This window comes from Hemitrygon akajei, chromosome 19, assembly GCF_048418815.1.
Source record: "Hemitrygon akajei chromosome 19, sHemAka1.3, whole genome shotgun sequence".
NCBI classification, from domain to species: Eukaryota; Metazoa; Chordata; class Chondrichthyes; order Myliobatiformes; family Dasyatidae; genus Hemitrygon; species Hemitrygon akajei.
The window spans coordinates 48,477,658-48,496,537 of NC_133142.1; the positions used below are offsets into that span (position 1 = coordinate 48,477,658).

The 18,880-nt window shown below is 37.4% G+C and overlaps 1 protein-coding gene across 2 annotated transcripts in view; it reads right to left on the minus strand.

Annotated features, from left to right (window-relative positions):
* Window positions 1-1,920: 1,920 nt before the first annotated feature.
* Window positions 1,921-18,880, minus strand: part of edem1 (ER degradation enhancer, mannosidase alpha-like 1) — a 35,850-nt gene continuing 18,890 nt past the window's right edge. Inside the window, exons 6-12 of one of the 2 annotated variants that reach the window (XM_073072449.1) lie at window positions 16,281-16,455; window positions 13,927-14,047; window positions 13,659-13,829; window positions 11,967-12,040; window positions 7,690-7,786; window positions 5,227-5,412; window positions 1,921-4,733 (exon numbers count right to left, since the gene is read on the minus strand). In XM_073072449.1, coding sequence (XP_072928550.1) covers window positions 4,644-4,733; window positions 5,227-5,412; window positions 7,690-7,786; window positions 11,967-12,040; window positions 13,659-13,829; window positions 13,927-14,047; window positions 16,281-16,455 — 914 coding nt within the window. In that variant the 3' untranslated portion in view covers window positions 1,921-4,643. The remainder of the gene's footprint in view (window positions 4,734-5,226; window positions 5,413-7,689; window positions 7,787-11,966; window positions 12,041-13,658; window positions 13,830-13,926; window positions 14,048-16,280; window positions 16,456-18,880) is intronic. The other variant, XR_012102168.1, reaches the window with a different exon arrangement.

Consider the following 18,880-nt stretch of genomic DNA (forward strand, 5'->3'; position numbering starts at 1 on the left):
CACATACTGATGGAATTTGGGGAGCACTGACTTAAGGTTCGCGTGGTTAAAATCACCAGCAACAATAGGGTGTGCGTTCTGCAGTTCACTAATAGCCCCGTACAGTTCACAGAGTGCCTCCTTAGCATTAGCACTGGGGGGGAATGTAGACACCGAATATAAGGACAGAGGTGAATTCCCGTGGCAAATAAAATGGTCTGCATCTAACAGCCACAAACTCCTGGAACTTGCTACTCCTTCTCAGAGAATAATTGTCAGTAATGGACAAGATTGATATACAGTATTAGGAGCTGCCATTGATTCAATAAATAACAGCCTTTACTGTAGCAACTTCATGCCTACATGTAAACACATCTAGAGAACATGCTTATTATATCTGCACATCAGGTTGGGGTTTTAACAAAACTATTCATTCTGTGTACTCTAGATCTTTCATCTTTTGAGAAGAGCCAAGAGTTGAAAACTATTGCTCCTTGTGAATGCATTTATCTAAAACTACTCAAGCACACAATTAGTGAAATGTAGCCAAATTTTACCATCCCCTCACCGCCAAAAATACAAAGAAATCCCAGGATTTTGAAAGGAATAGAGGAAATTAAGGGACTAGGTATCCCTTAACACAGTTGGGACAAGTATTAACACTTGGGACAAGGACAATTTGAGATTACTAAAAAAGTACAAATAAACCAAAATAACCAATGGAAGTAGATTCAGAAATGTGTTATGGGCGACAGGATTGAGATGGTTGCACTAACCAAGAAACTTAAATGGGCCATCAATGCACTATTAAAAGTAAGCAGAAAATTTGAAAAGAACAGGATCATGGAAAATGATAAACCTCTTAAAGATCCGAAGGGCACTGTATTAAATATCCATAGATTTAAGAATATCTTTCATGATTTCTTTGAGACACTTTTTTAGCTGGAATACAAGTCTGTATTGTTTTATCTTCTTAAGTCTTATTAACACTCAAATTAAGAGTATACTTAGCACCACAATAATAAAGATCATGAGTTTTCCATAAGATCACAAGACATAGGAGCAGAATTAGGCCATTCAGCCCAGTCTATTCACCATTCCATCATGGCTGATTTATTATCCCTCTCAATCCATTCTCCTGCCTTCTCACCTGTAACGCTTGACCCCCTTACTAATCAACAATTTATTAACCTCTGTTTTAAATACACACAATGAATTGGCCTCCACAACCATCTGTGGCAATGAATTCCACAGATTCGCCACTCTCTGGCTAAATAAAGTCCTCTGGATACAGTTTGTGGACAAATCAATTAAAAAGATCAGCAATGGTTACATCAGGTGAAATATAGGTGATTGTGTTTATTTCTCTCCAAGTCTCTCACTACGAGACATTACACAAAGAGCTGGTTAAAATTAAAATTTGCAAATCACATTAAATAATTCTGCAAGATAAATATATGCTCCTGCTATCTTTTTTTTCAGTTAGACCTGACGAAGGGTCTCAGCCCGAAATGTCGACAGCGCTTCTCCCTTTCGATGCTGCCTGGCCTGCTGCGTTCCACCAGCATTTTGTATGTGTTGTTAGATAAATATATCTCATTTCTTTTAAGTACTGGACAGACCAAACTGATTTTTTAATTAGCTATGGTTGACGTTTGGATGTTAAGTATTGATAGCCTGATATTAGGTAACTTGGAAGACTCTACTTTAGATCAACAATAAAGTACAACCATAATTTTAGAGGATCTTTGTATTTATTTGTGCAGTTGGTGAAAAATATATTTCAATCATTTCCTTCAGATATCTCAGCAATCTTTGGAAATACACCATTCAAAAAAGCCTGCTACTTTTATTCAAAAGGTATTAATGAGATTAGAAAATATAGAGGATATGCAAGTATAGGCTTATTTATTAGAAAGAACAAATGCAACAAAAAAGAAATAGAATTGAATCTTTATTGACTTCTATTTGGTCCTTTGACACTTTAATACCATTACTCATTTCTGGGAAAATAAAATTTTTACAATTTTCTTTTATACAAGTGTATTGCACATTGATTTTGGTAAACATCGATAGTTCAGCATTGTCCTTTACATTAAACATCCTGCTTTTGAGTAAATACTATTATCTGTAAGAAAACAATGCTCCACAAGTAATCTTACCAATATCTTAAAAATGAGGCAGATCTCATGTGCTTCGGAACCATCTACCATGGCACTCAGATTGGTCACATAGAAATGGAAATCATCTAAAATGTTAAAATGCTGGCCATCCAACCACAACATTTAGCATCATCATTGCACACATAACTGAAGGGAAAATCTTATGTAATTGTGTCCTAATCAGACCTCTCTTACTTTCACATAAATAAGTGTATAGGAATCTGGAGGAATCCCAATGATTGCACAATTTTACCATGTGATTGATAAAATTAAAATAGCAGTTAAACTAGAGGATCATCCAAATAAGCCAAGGGAAGGAACAGGTAAACTTATAACTCTGATGTTAATATATTACAAAGAATAAAAGTTTGCAACTTGATAGTGGAGAAAGCAAGCAAGGTGGGCCATTATCTCACTCTCTTTCATCTCCAGTCTCATTTGACTTAGCAAGAAAAGACTGAATTGAAATAAGATCCTTTATCTTCAAGGAAGGTGAGGGGTATGAGATGGACAAACTAAGGGGAGAAAAACAACACATGAAAGCAGAAGCAAAGATTAGTGTTCGGGTTGGAACAACAGTAAGAAAAGGAAGGGATGAAAGCATAGTGGAAGGAGGGTGAGAGTGAGTGTAGAAGAGAGCACAGCAGTGAGAGAAGGCAGGGCCAAGCAATCGACGACGTTGCTGAAAAACACGCCACTCAAATGTTTGGAAATGCCAAGACTGCACAAATGAACATTACATACAGTATGTAAGCGATGTTAGCAAGAGATACCTGATGAAGATCAGTCAGAAGATGTAACCATAGACTGGAGATAACAGAACGTTGTCTCGAGACATGATCAATGTTTACCCTAATTATTCCTTCACTTCCCCTTTGGCCGATCTGGATGCCCCAAGTCAACCTCCATGCTAAGGCACATCATCATGAACTACACAAATGTTCCTTAAAGCATTAATCTGCAGCTCCTGGATCCATCAATTCAGACACTGAGTACCCTTGTCCATTCTCTTCTCCAACCAGTTTGGATAAACCCAAAAGGTGTGCAATGATTTTCTAATAATGGAAGAGCGGGAAAATATGCGTGTGCACACACACACAGAAATGTGGTACAATTTAATTTTGTAATTTTAGGTAAATTATTCAAATAGATTGTAAATCTGGAAATAAACAAAAGGGAGTTTGCTAAGTGTAAACAAGTGCTAATGGTCCATCCTTTGTTGAGAAGATTAATACATTTTCCACTGCTATAGCCAAGTGCATTTCATTTCCATCCCCATCCAAGGTCAAAACAACAGTTACAAAATAGGGATAATGATTCAGTAACTGTCCATTTGTGAGAGGTTAACGTTCGTCATAGTGTGTCTGACAGATTCACTGTTGATGCAGAAAGCATAGAATGTGGTGAAGTTAAAAATCAGCATTTATAATTTGTCAAAAGATCTACCAAGTTTCTCATAGCAAATGTTATCAAAATGAAAGCCAACTATTTTAAGTTGGCCTTTAGAAGGAATCATTCTGGAACTGTAGACAAGACTATGAATTCATCTGAATTTCAGAGCTCTCAAACTGATCTGCACCAATGTGGGTAAAAGTAATGAACAGAAAGTAAGGAACATATCCCAATACCTTCAAAAAGTCAAGTTCTGGATGCTTTCAGTCATGTAGCAAGCAATAATATCTCAGCTGCTTTTATATTTTTTAAACAAGAGGTAAAGCATCTTTACTTTCTGAATACAGAACACATAAAATCATCCACAAAAATAAATTGTGATGTGGTTAATGAATGTGATTATGGAACATTTCATTATAAGTAGTCCTCAAATCAGCCAGGAACACAACCATCTAATTAATGTACATGGAACACAAGAGAAAGATAACAAAAATCAATGTTGTTTGATATCCAGACAGACATGACACTACATACCTTCAGTTAAATGCACCGATAGTTTGAAGGCACGTTAGCCAAATCCAGAGTTGGTTATACTCTTTTGCTATAGACACTCAGCACTACACCAGGCAAACTGACTAATGCTCCTTCACAGTTCAGTTCTTCATAGCATTGGTTGATTCTTACTCCAATATGAAATATATGCATTAGTATAAATTTGGATATCATTATGTTCAATGAAGCTTTCTTACTTCACACTGTTGGACATTTAAGACAAGGTAATTACAAAAGTGAATTTAAACAAATATCTAGCACAAGTCTTCTACATTTAAATTTTTATCTAGACAAATGATTAAACATATGCCTTCATGGAAGACACTTGCACATCAAAACCCCACCTATTTTAACAAAAACATTTTTCCCTTGCATTGAAGCAAGATGCATTTGTAATACCACTATTGCAGAAATGAAATTACATGTCTTAGAAAAGCTTTGAGAAGTTTTAAAAATTTTAATAAATAAATGTTAACACATTTATATACAAAAAAAATTTAAAGTTGCATAGCTGTAGGTTCTGTCCCTGGACATCTGTGCATTCGAGATGAGGTTGTTTCAATGAAGTCCCACCATCTGGTCAATCTGCTGCATGTAAACTCCCTTTAAAGGCAACGCGTATCTTCTCTCACTGGGGACTCTGCTGCACTGTGGAGGTATTTTCAAAGCAATTAATTTTCATTACACCAAAATGCAAAACAAAACTATCCTATTTTGATTTAGAATAAAATTAATTAACTAGTTTTCTGCATTTAGATTATTATTCAGTATCTTGTTAAAAACAGATTAAATGCATGGTACATGATACCACAGCAACTTTACTTCACATACATATACAGACTGGAAGAGATAAAGAGATTGCCCTTAACCAGTGTCAATGTAGCCATGGAATTGGATATACCACTAGAACCCATCTCCCATGCTCTTGCCATAACAAGAGGGATAGTGACAAAAGTTATCATAATGAATATATGACAGAAACAGGCCATTCTGCCCAACCAAGGATACACTGGCTTTATAAATAACACTCATTCCTATACATGCTAATTTTGAGACAGAACTGCACTGGTCTGGTACAAATTTCAACATTGTCCAATTTGTAGACATTTTTAAAAAATCATATACAACTAGTCTGACTTACATTGATGCTGGAATTAGCAGGTCTGTGGGCCAGCAGACTGGAGGTGCCCACTGTACCTTCTTCTTTAGTGGTGGCATCTTCCCAGGGTTTTTCTCTGAAAAGTTTATCTACTGGCAAAATATGTCCTTCTGTTGTGAAAAGATATTTGCTCCCTGATCTATGCAATGGGTTGTCTTCGTCAAATAACTGTTCATTCATTCAAAACAAAGACAAGATTAAAAGTTGATTTTATCTAATCCATTAGCATCTGAACAGCAACACAGTCTGATCTAAACAGTTATATTCAGAAACAACTCAAGAAACAATTTCAAATCCATTACCATACATTATTAACATACAACAATCAGAAGTGAAAGTACTAAATTCATCCCTTCAATGCAAGGTTACAAGATGCAGTAAATAATTGTATAAATTGAAGTAATTTCCACAAGATTTCACACAAGAAATTATTATGAAGGTTGAATTGGAAACAGTCTAAGCTCATACAGGGAACTGATTAATTTGAAGCAAGAACATGCATATATATCTACCTTGTTCAGCAGATCTCTGGGTTTTTAAATTATAAAGGAGTCAAGAAATAAGAGGTTAACAGCAGTAGGAAAGTTCAATGAGGTAAATTATTGCACATAATCTTATTGAATGACAGAGCAACAAAGGGGCAAATGGCCTATTTTTGCTTCTATTTCATAAAACCCAATTTCACACTACACAAAAAAAAATCAGCAGATGCTGGAATCCAAAGCAACATACACAAAATGCTGGAGGAAACAGGGAGCATCTATGGAAAAGTATGTTTATGGAGAAGACTCTTTTCCATAGATACTGCCTGACCTGCTGAGTTCCTCTAATATTTTGTGTGTGTTGCTTTCACTATAGCTTATTAGATGGAAGTGAGATTTGCATGTCTAAAGTTGCTGACGGCACAAGGTTAGGTAACAATACAGCCGGGGAAGAGATTGCAAGTAGACTGCAATGGCAGATAAATTTAAGTGACAAGGTTGTGACAAATAGAATTCAATATAGGAAAAAGATGATTCAGTTTGTGTATCAAAGATCTAAGTGTTAAGTTCTAAGAAGCCGCTACTTCAGATAAGCAGAGGGTTAGGGTCTTGTACTAAATTTTAGGGCACAGCTATATGATTAACTGAGCCCTTTTGACAGATGGAGTACAGAAAGTTACATAACAACGATGCAGAGCTGTCATATGTCATCTGAAGCACTGTAGTCATTTCTGGCACAGTTCACTCAAGGTGCATTAGATTTGCAAGTAGCACAAGGCAGATTCACCAAAATGACACCTAGACTGGAAGGTTATGTTAGGAATACAGGTTACACTGACTGGGCTCAAAATTTTGAGATGATGGAAAATTAAAGTATGATTGACATGTCCGCAAGCAATTTAAAAAGAGCCATGAGAAACTATTCCCATGGTGAAGAGACAGGAAAACATGGGGGCATGATAAGCTGTGGTAGCAAAACAGTGAAGTACTGGAATCCTATCCCGAAACTTGACTACTAATCAATGGTTAAATCCCACCAGGCAGCTGGACTAATATTGAATTTAACAAATAAATTGAAAGGTAGCATGGCACAGACAGATTGCTGTAAAATCCATATGGATAACCAAAGCCCCTGATGAAGGATACCAGTTCTTATCTGATCCGCTTTGAGACTCTGGAACTAAGCAGTGAAATTGCCAAAAATCCACTCAGTCCAGAGGCAGTTACAAAGACAAGCAGTAAAATCCCTCTAAGCAGTGGCACCAATAGACAGGCATTCCAAAAATGAGAATTAAACCACTCTTAGTTGACAACAGAAAGGTGCTTTACATAAAGGATAGAGATACAACTTAACCACAAGACTTACTTGAAAAATCTGCATAAATCCTTAATTTGTGACTCTGCTTACTGGCATGCATCTAAACTTACAAGTCTTGTCATCATGCAGCAAGATTATCTCAAACTCAGTTTTTTAAAAAATCTGTCTCATTTGTGCATGCCATGCCTTTGAAACAGTTACGCCAATGTTTTTCTACCAGAAATTATGAATTTCTCTTTTACAGTGCAAAGTTTACAATGTAAACTTGTCAGTTTGCAATTACAATGTTCCATCATTGACAAGATTAGGGGTTAGTTTCATTTCTCCCTGATCTACAGCTGTTTCTCAGTTACAAACTGCATTTCAGACAATTCCCCATGACGATTTAGCAGACAATAAAATAATTGAATGACCAAACACAGAAGTAGGCCTATTAGAAACAAGCTGGTTCTTTGAAATGACAATTTAATCAATCCCACACTCCCCAGGACACTCTATTTTCCATTCTAGTATTCATCCAATTACTTTTCCACTAAATTTGCTTTCAGCCACCAATATTCCAGATAACAACTGGCTGTATTAAACAATATTTTACTGCAATAACCAACTACCTTTATTAAACAAATTACTAAAAAGGTAACGTACCAAATATAAATATTTACAGGTCTCACTGAGAAAGAAGCTCTCCATTCGGTCTTCCTTTGACTTGTCTATTACATGATGAAGTGTAGCATAACCACATCTGCTTCCAAATAAAACAGCCAACAGTAACTTAAAGTGCCACAATATGTCATATAACACTGCCTAACAATTTTTTTTTAAAGAAGTATTGCTTCCTCAGAAATATTTTGTGGTTGATAGACCACTTGAAACTGAATACAAATGTAATTTCAGACTACTTGTATCACGTAGGAATTTGGAGAAACAAGAAATTAATTTTAATTGAATATAATGCATTTAATTGTGTAACCATGCTGACGCTTTGCAATAATTCAACTAAGCAAAAAATGTTTTGTTGATGATTTTCATTTGTACTCAAGTGTCTGAAGCTTCTCACTTAAGTGCCCAACAATAATCAGTCAGCATTGATAAATTCCAGTTGCCCTGATACAGTCTCTCCACGACCGCATTGTCCAGGTGAAACCTTTCACCGTACTCACCACTGATAGTGCCAAGATTTGCAGGGAAGAATCTAAATGGGAATGCAACAAATGTGAGGAGCCTAAGTTTTGTCTTGGTCAACAGTTTTATATCCAAAACAGAGCTCATAAGCTTTCTTAATAAGAGTTATGCTCCATCTTTGAGATTTAAGTGTATACTCATCACAAATATAACAGAAAATATTGTGGGTATTGCAACATTGGAAAGACATTTTGCTATCAATACTCCTGAAAATACAATTACTTTATTATGAGTACATACAATATGCTATGTGCATAGAGTACGCACATCACCGTGATTGCAAACCGATATACATGTAACGCAATGCATGGAACAATGTGTGTGTAATGCTTTTATAGCCTTTCTAAAACCTGTTCTGCATTGCAGCATCCATCCTACTTAAGTATGCCTAAGCATTACTGGACAAGATAGAAAACTTTTCAGCTTACATTGTGGGCAATATTTTAATTAACTTGTATTATGAATAGAAATAACAAATACAGGTGATTACAAAATAACCGGTGTGTGATAGGGAAATTTCACGATGATTTTTATGATCAGCAACCCAAAATCCATAATACAGACTCAAAAGTATTCAGAAAGCAAAATCTTTATCGTCCAGTGTAACCAATCAAATAGCAGAAAATCAGAACTGACAACCGGCCTGTTTTGTTACCCTTTGTAGTCGTAAGTATCAAAAGAATACCAATCAATAAAGACTGCAGATATTGGAGAGCTAAATTAAAAACAGAAACTGCTAGAAACACTCAGCACTTCAGGAAACATCCATGAAAAGTGATTTAACTATTCAGGTCAGACCCACAGGCAGCTTATGTTCCAAAGATCTGTTACCTAACCAGTGACAGAATGTAGGATACTTTATATAGAAAATGTTGAAATCAAATGGAAAATACAATAAGTATCAGGAAAAACACAGTGGTAGGAGCAAGCAGGAGGCCCCAAGGATAGGAGATAAATTTAAAGAGTTCCCAATGAAGCAAATCTGGAACCAGACTGAGATTAGCTAAGCAGTTGGCAATGATTCTGTATTGATTAAAAAAAAGTAATTGAGTGAAAAGGGATAATCAATACAAGACAAATCCCAGGAGAACACTGAACCAAATTAGAACAATAATTGCCAAGGAATAAGTATGCAGAAAAGTATTGCTATAAATGTTTGAAAATAGTGAGAGGAGCAAGTGTTAATATGAATTTAAGCTGTTAGAACAGCAGTACACAAAAGTTTTCAAAATATAATAGTAACACAAGACTCTCTGCAGATGCTAGAAATCCAAAGTAACAAACACAAAATCCTCGAGCAACTCGAAGTCTGGCAACAATTTATGAAGGGTCTCAGGCTGAAACGCTGACAGTTAATTCCTCTCCTTAGATGCTGCCTGACCTGTTGAGTTCCTCCAGCATTCTGTATGTATTACTCGTAATTAACAGTGAAGCTTGAAGTTACAATGCATTACAAGGAACCAAATAAAGGCCACTTTAATAGTGAAAGGGAGACAGATTAAATTAAATGAGCTTGGAAGTTAAAAAAAAGTGAAAATTCAATTATTCTAAAAAGTGAACACTCTCTCTCATATAGTGCCCAAATATGAATGATATAATGAAAGCTTTCAGAGATCACACAAATGTTGGATGACAAGATGCAATGCTGGGAGGATGTACAGGTGTCTCCCCCCCCTCCCCTTTACAAAGGTAGAATGTGCCTATGAAACCTTTCTTAAGCCGAAATGGCGTAAGGCGAAGAACCATTAATTTATATGGGAAAAAATTTTGTAAAAGCGAGAATCCTCTTTGTAATGTGAAAACAGGTTACTAATCTAGGTCTTTTGTAAAAGCGAAGTGGCATAAAGCGAACATTTGTAAAGCGGGGTCACCTGTATTTCAAGCTGGAAAGGAGTGAAATGAAACACTTTGGAGGGTCAAACTTGGAGGTGGAGTACAAAATCAATGGCAGATTCTTAGCAGCATAGAGGAACAGAGGGATCTTGGGGTCCATGTCCACAGATCTATCAAAGTTGCTGCGCAAGTTGATAGGATGGTTAAGAAGGCCAATGGTGTGTTGGCCTTCATTAGCTGGGGGACTGAGCTCAGGAGCCGCAAATTGCAGCGCTGTTAAACTCTGGTTTGACCACACTTCGGAGTATTGTGTTCAGTTCTGGTGGTCTCATTATAGAAAGGATCTGGAAGCTTTAGAGGGTGCAAAGGAGATTTACCAGAATGCTGCCTGAATCAGAAAATATGTCTCAAGAGGAAAGGTTGAGAGAGCTAGGGCTATTCTATTTGAGTGAAGGATGAGAGGACACTTGATATAGGTGTACAAGATGATCAAAACCAATTGGAGAGTCAACGCTGTTTTCCTTGGGCGGCAATAGCTAATATAAGAGGGCATACTTTTAAGGTGATTGGAGGCAAGTATAGGTGGACAAAGATAGGTTTTTCTTTTTACACAAAGAGTGGTATGCGCATGGAATGCACAGATACATTAGGGACTTATAAAAGATTCTTAGAAAGCCACATGGATCAAAGAGAAAATGGAGGGCTAAGTGGGAAGGAAGGATCAGATGCTTGCGATATACTAATACTACTAAGAAATAACCATTCTTATACCACAGAAGTACACCTAAAATGATCAGCTCCTAACAATTTATTGGTTGCATCCTTTAATAACCAGCAGGGGAGGGTGTGGACATGTATGAGACAAGGCAAAAGAAAATAATTAGAAACATCATGAATTTTTTTTTAATTTCACAATACAGCATGGTAACAGGTCCCTCCAGCCCAATGAATCCACACTGCCTAATTACACCCATGTGAACAATTTACCTACTAACCTATATGCCTTTGAAATGTGGGAGGCAACCAGTGTACCCGAAGAAAACCCACGTAGTCACAGGGAAATATACAAATTCCTTACAAAGGTGGGAATTGAAGCCGGGATTCTGGTGTTGTAAGAGTGTTATGCTAAACACTACACTACTGTGCTGCAGTCAGTATGCATGAGACTCTTATTTTTATTAGAGGTGGATAACCCTTGGCCATATTAACTGTTAACCTGGTTAACTAATACAAAAGCAATATTGTGCAAACAAGAAAAATCTGAAATAAAAAATGACATTGAAAATGGGCTACAAGTTAGAGGGAACAATATTAACAATTCAAATCAATAAACTTTCATCAGAGCCTGATAGTAGAGAGATGCAATCAATTTAATGGAAGAACCAAACTAACGGAAATCTTCAAAATTTTGAAAGTAAGGACATCCCTTCTTCCAGCATGACCAGCCGAAGAGAAAGGTTGGGTTCTCCTGGTGCAATTGAATGCCTTAGATCTCCAAGTTGTTAAGAAATCTTCATTACAGAGCAGGCAAACACTTAACACACAGGACTGTGAAAAACATTTCTACATTCTCCTCTCCTTCTGCTCTTCATCATTGCTACTTATGTGTCACTTCATTCAATTGCATCCATTCAAATCTGACTCATGAATTTAATCTAGTAAAAAGTAACACCAGTTTATTTCCTATAAAATCTTATTCACCTAATCAAAACCTTTATATTTACAACTACACTGTTAAGTAATCCAAAAGTTAACAGTAGTAATCAAGAAACTTATCCTGATGGAGCATTTAAAAGTGATTTAACAGCAATATTAAACTTTAAGGTTTTTACAAAAAACAACATTCAAGGATGAACTTTACACAGTACACCTATGAACAATGTATAGATTGCATTCCAAATACTGACCTGACTTTTGTGTACTTCTCTAGACTTTGAAGGATATCCATTCCCACATGCAAGTAGAAAGGATTCTTTGTTGCCTGATAAGAAAAACAAAGTGAGATACAATCAAAGGCATCAAAATCAATTAATGCTGATTCTTCACAGCACAAATTCAATACGGAATTTTTAATTTAACATTTATAAAGTAGTTTCCCGGAAAATACAATTCATTGCCAAACTCTCAAAGCTCTATGGAAACAATCGATAATCAGTCCATGCCTAACTGGGTGATTTCAATCAAAGCACGGCTTGGCCGCTGCAATTGAGTTAATTCAATGATTTCAGGTCAAGGACAGCATCTGGAATTATAATGTAGCAGGAGTTTTCTGTACTATAATTGACAAAATATGGAATTTGTATAAGCCATGTCCCATACATGCAGTAACATGGAATCAGATTCAGCAAATTCAGTTCACGTGGAATCTTAATCCAACACATGTTAATGTAGATACAGGCACCGTACTCCAAGGGATGCATATATTTTCCTACAAATCTATCCCAATTAGAATATTCCCTGACTGACTGTAGAGACAGATAACAAGCACATCCTGCAAAGGATGCAGATTTGACTGTGCAAATGACCAAACATGCAATTTCTGGACTAAACTTTCACTGAGATATAGTTAGTTATACATGAAAATCATGCAAAAGAGGCAAATACCTATTATGAAAAATTATTTGCAAAAATATTCAAAGTTTAGAAACTTCAGCACTGAACAAATGTAACTTTGCTTGTGCCCAGATGTTAGTAAGCCTACAAATGCTGTAACACTACAGCATCATTCCTTCTGCTCACAAACTGTTACTGTTTATTAAACAGCATGAAGCTGACACACATCCCAGCATTCATTCTTCAGAAATCAATATAAACTACACTGCAGCTTGGCAGAGATTCGTGATCAGTTTGTTTGCACATTACAAATTCCATGGACGTATAACATAATTTCAAGCAATTTAAAAAAAATCTAGAGGACTAAACATCCAGATCAGAAATCTTCAAAGCAAGGAACTCAAAATGAATGATTTGCTCATATTACATGACCTTAAAGTGCCAAGAGCTTAAAAGCAAAGTTATCCAGACAATTCCTTCCTGAGAAATCAGCCACATATCCCATATTTTACTCCATTTTCACATCAGTGATCTTAACCATTCCATCACTAGGGTGGCCATTATTTTAACTAGGATTTCAAACTGAAATTCTTGAATTTCCTCTCTAAACCACACTATTTATTGCATTACTCATTTTGCTGGTGCATCCTGATGAGTAAGTGTATATAAAGCTTTATTTGTTCACCCCTTCTGAAGGTGACACACAACAACGAGTTTCATAGATCATAAGATAATGGAGCAGAATTAGGCCATTTAGACCACCGAGTCTGCTCTGCCATTTCATCATGGTTGATTCATTTTCCTTTTCAGCCCCAATCCCCTGCCTTCTCTCTGTTTCCACACTATTGTTCTAACTACAATGAAACGCTAATGTTTCCCTGTGTTGGAACAATTCTATTATACTTACTCACACAGATGAGTCTGAAGAGCATGAAGGTATTTAACAAAACATGATAATGATAGGGAGTCAAAAGAGCTCTTGAACACATCGGACCAGACGACAATCTGGTTGCAATGAAAATAATATTAAATTGCTGGTATCATACCTGATATAGTAGGTATGTAGACTCAACTAATTCGGGCCTTAGTGGGTAAAACATCACATCAGGAGCTTGCAGTTGCCAATTATACCGTTCTGGAAGAGCCCCATATCGCTTCCATATAGCATAATAGAAGGCATGGAGGCAAATAGCATCTTCTACATCACCTGTTAACACCTAAAACCAAATAAAAATATCTTTATGCCTTAATAAAGCCTACTAGGAAACGTTACAAGTGTTTAGAAAAATGTTCATTTTAAAATCAATAATATACCTGAAGACCAGGGAAAAAGGCTTGCAGTGAATCAATCCACGTGTTCATTAATTGCCCATTCAACATATTCACGTTAACATAAAGTGGAGGATCTCCCTCTCCTTCATTACAAGCTTCACGCCTGTGTTAAAAAATATTGATACAAATTTAAAACTACAATCTGTCAGTTGATAAGCTAACTCTGGAAGAGAATACAGACTTCATAACATTTGTTTCAAATGTATTATTGTGCTAATAGAAACACAGAAAATAGGTCCAGGAGTAGGCCATTCGGCCCTTCGAGCCTGTACCGCCATTCAGTATGATCATGGCTGATCATCCAACTCAGAACCCTGTACCTGCCCTCTCTCCATACCCCCTGATCCCTTTAGCCACAAGGGCCATATCTAACTCCCTCTTAAATATAGCCAATGAACTGGCCTCAACTGTTTCCTGTGGCAGAGGATTCCATAGATTCACCACTCTCTGTGTGAAGAAGTTTTTCCTCATCTCAATCCTAAAAGGCTTCCCCTTTATCCTTAAACTGTGACCTCTCGTTCTGGACTTCCCCAACATCGGGAACAATCTTCCTGCAATTAGCCTGTCCAATCCCTTTAGAATTTTATACGTTCCAATAAGATCCCCTCTCAATCTTCTAAATTCCAGCGAGTATAAGCCTAGTCGATCCAGTCTTTCTTCATATGAAAGTCCTGCCATCCCAGGAATCAATCTGGTAAACCTTCTTTATACTCTCTCCATGGCAAGAATGTCTTTCCTCAGATTAGGGGACCAAAACTGCACACAATACTCAAGGTGTGGTCTCACCAAGGCCTTGTACAACTGCAGTAGAACCTCCCTGCTTCTGTACTCAAATCCTCTTGCTATGAATGCCAACATACCATTCGCCTTTTTCACCGCCTGCTGTACCTGCATGCCCACTTTCAATGACTGGTATACAATGACACCCAGGTCTCGTTGCAACTCCCCTTTTCCTAATCGGCCACCATTCAGATAATAATCTGTTTTCCTGTTCTTGCCACCAAAGTGGATAACCTCACATTTATCCACATTAAATTGCATCTGCCATGAACTTGCCCACTCACCTAACCTATCCAAGTCACCCTGCATCCTCTTAACATCCTCCTCACAGATAACACTGCCGCCCAGCTTCATGTCATCCGCAAACTTGGAGATGCTGCATTTAATTCCCTTGTCTAAATCATTAACATATATATTGTAAACAACTGGGGTCCCAGCACTGAGCCTTGAGGTACTCCACTGGTCACTGCCTGCCATTCTGAAAAGGTCCAAATTATTCCCACTCTTTGCTTCCTGTCTGCCAACCAATTCTCTATCCACATCAATACCATACCCCCAATACTGTGTGCTTTAAGTTTCCACACTAATCTCCTGTGTGGAACCTTGTCAAAAGCCTTTTGAAATTCGAAATATACCACATCCACTGGTTCTCCCCTATCCACTCTACTAGTTACATCCTCAAAAAATTCTACAAGATTCGTCAGACATGATTTTCCTTTCACAAATCCATGCTGACTTTGTCCGATGATTTCACCGCTTTCCAAATGTGCTATTATCACATCTTTGATAATAATTAAAACTACATCACTAAAATATTCAGCAAAGGAAGTGGCATTAGTTCATCACACGGATACCACCCATTCTTTAGTATACAGTATATCGTGTAGTAATTTCTGGAGGATATTGTAGGATATTCTGATCTGCAGACTAATTTTTTTGTGTTGACATAGCATGCATTGAACAACAGAACAGGAAAAATCAGTCCATAAAATGTCAATTGTGCATCACTCACGTTTAAAAGAGTAATGTTTGCATTAAAAGCTAACTTGAAGAGACTAAGGACAAACTTTCAAGATTAGAAAGTGGCCTATGGTCCAAATTAATCCACATAAAATGCTGGTGGAACACAGCAGGCCAGGCAGCATCTACAGGAAGAAGTACAATTGACGTTTCGGGCCGAGACCCTTCGTCAGGACTAACTGAAACTGAGAATATTATTATTATTTAAACAGAGGTAAAATGAAAAACCCAATGTTTAAAATATTTAATATTATAGTGTTTTAATTTGTAGTTCTGTATAGTTTATGTAATGGCTTATGGCAATTTTTAATCTGACATTTCTTTCATCACAATTCTGCCTTTCCTTACAACGAATCATTAATACTAATGAAAATTTTCAGATATTACATGAATTATCAGTGTATTTACTAACCAAGTGAAATCTGCTATGAACAAGGTATTAAGCAGCATATTTTGTTTAAATCAAATCAAGGTTAACTGGTTGTAGCAACGCAATAATTGTCCACAGAATCTTAAGTACACAAGGAACGTCATACCCTCTTCTCAGATGATTTTGAATGCTTTCATATGCAGCATTAAACATCTCCAGATCTTCACTTTCTCCAAACAGTATGTAGGATTTCAGGAGATACTCATAGAAAGAGTCCATTCCTGCTCCCAATCCACTCTGCTTCCCAACCCATTGTCCAGTCTGGATGTTTACCACATTCCCTATGTAAAAGATGATAGAAAGCTGAATGTCCAAGTGTTCAAGTATACATATACAAATACAGAAAATTATAACAATTGCACAACTTGACCTATTTTGAACTTCAAAAGATCACAGGATATGTTAAATGACTGAACACCTGTGTTAGAGCTAACGACAGCTTAGTTATGAAGGAGAACCTCAGCCAAAGGAAGACTGATTAGCACTAACTCTGCAGAAATTGTCAATGTTAATTCAAACAAATAAATATCATAAAAACATGAATGTAATTAACATACTTTACTATAATTCCTATTTTGCAGACATCCAGTTGCAAGATCTCTGAACTAAGGCTGATATGCAAGCAGCCATCAAGAGGGTGAAAGCACCTGGCCCAGTACTAATGACCTGTGTTGATCAACTGGTGTGTTCCCTGGGATCTTTAACCTCTCACATTGGCAGTCTGAGTACCTAATTGCTACAAGCAGGCTTCAATTATACCCAAGTAAAGCATGCCTCAATGACTATTGCCCAGTATCACTAATATCCTCAGTGATGAAGTGCTTTGAGAGGTTGGTGATGAAACATATCAAATGCTGCCCACTCTAATTTGCCTATCAGAGCAACAAGTCCACAGCAGATGCCATCTCATTAGCTTTTCACTCAATCTTCGAACATCTGGACAGCAAAGATGCATAGATCAGGATTCTCTTTATCAATTCAATACTATCATCCCCTCAAAACTAATCAATAAGCTCCAAGACCTTGGCCTCAATGCCTCCTTGTGCAACTGAATCCTCACTTGCAGACCCCAGTCAGTTCAGATTGGCAACATCTCCACAATCTCTATCGGCACAGGTGCACCACAAGGCTGTGTGCTTAGCTCCCATCATAAGCTCAGTTATTATTCAATTATCTAGTTTTCAATGTATTGTTTAGCAAACTATCCTCATCCTACCTATCATCAACCGCCTCTCTCTTAGTGCATGCATAATCACTCACTCCATCTCCAAGTCCTAGCAAGTAGAGAAACATAAAGGGACACACAGTATTTCAGTCAAGCTTTCTGTTTGGATATCGGATACCAATTTGTGGCAAAAGAGGAGCTAGAAAACCTTAGCTAAGGTAGACAGTACACTGGTGTTGAAGACGATTCAAAGGAAAAAATAAAGTGAGAAAGGCCAGGAAGGGCAGTGAAGCAGCACAATGGTAATAAACACCAAAAGTCACTACTGTCTGTTGGCCAGAAAGAACTACAGTCTACAAATTACAGAACCTGAAGGAATCAAGGACAGGAGAAGCAGACGAACCAATTGTCTTTGTTTCCCCCCGTTCTGTGAACTCTGATCTGACACTTTCTCTGGGATAAACTAATCAGAGCAATTCAATGGGGACACAAGGAGCTTCAGCTTGCTAAACCTGAGACCATTCTCAGCTACCTATTATGAACAGTGACAGACTTATCAGAAGAGTGATCATTAATCTAGTTCAACTCAGTGTCTGGGTTGCCTAGCTCGACTGGTTTGCAGCACACACAGTTGAAAGGAACAAATACAGAAGGCTGGCAGGGGGCAGAAACCATAGAACAACATTGGTTGTAGCCCTGAACTAGAATCAGTAAAAAGGTGACCCAGGTAGGTCAGGTGACCTTGAGCCAACAGGATGGAGATCCATCAGTTCATCTGATGAGGAACATGATAAATACATAACAGTGATAGCTCTCAAGACACCAAGCATCACAGATGAGGAGGACCTCATAGACACGTGGAAATCAGGACTACAAAGAGCGTCTGGCCAGCGCAGACTCTTTCCCCGGGTGATACCTTTTCTCTTCTTCGACTATTCATAAAGGGTCAGGGAATTTTAATGTGTGCACACAGGTAGTAGGTTTGTGAACCCACATGCTTTTTAGTTGAGACAATAATGGTTACTTGTTGTTAAATACAGATTCTCTATGTGCCTCTCTAATCATGGTTACAGGAGAAGATCTCCATAACAGTATTGGCATCCCTAGGTGGGTGGAAGCAGATCAGATCCCTATAGCAAGTTAGATCCATAGCCAGTCTTGTTTGGCAACAGCAGTAGCTTAGGGTGGGACAGGATTTAAGAGAGTTAAGAAGGTTTAAGCAAAAGGAACCAAACAACCCTGAAACTCACAGTGCAGCAGAGCAATACTACAATTATCTCTAAGACACAGCTCTAGGAAGGTTTACCTAGAACTATCACAGATGTTTTAGATATGGTGTGGTATAGTTAGAGCAAAATATACCTGGCAGTAGTATACTATGTCACAGTATAATCCATAATGGACAGAAGTACCAACTACAAGATATACTATTTTCATTTTTAAGTATACACAAAAAAAAGAAACAACTAACTCTCTACAGCAAGGGTTCCAAATGTGGGGTCCACAAACCCCTCGGTTAATGGTAAGGGTCCATGGCATAA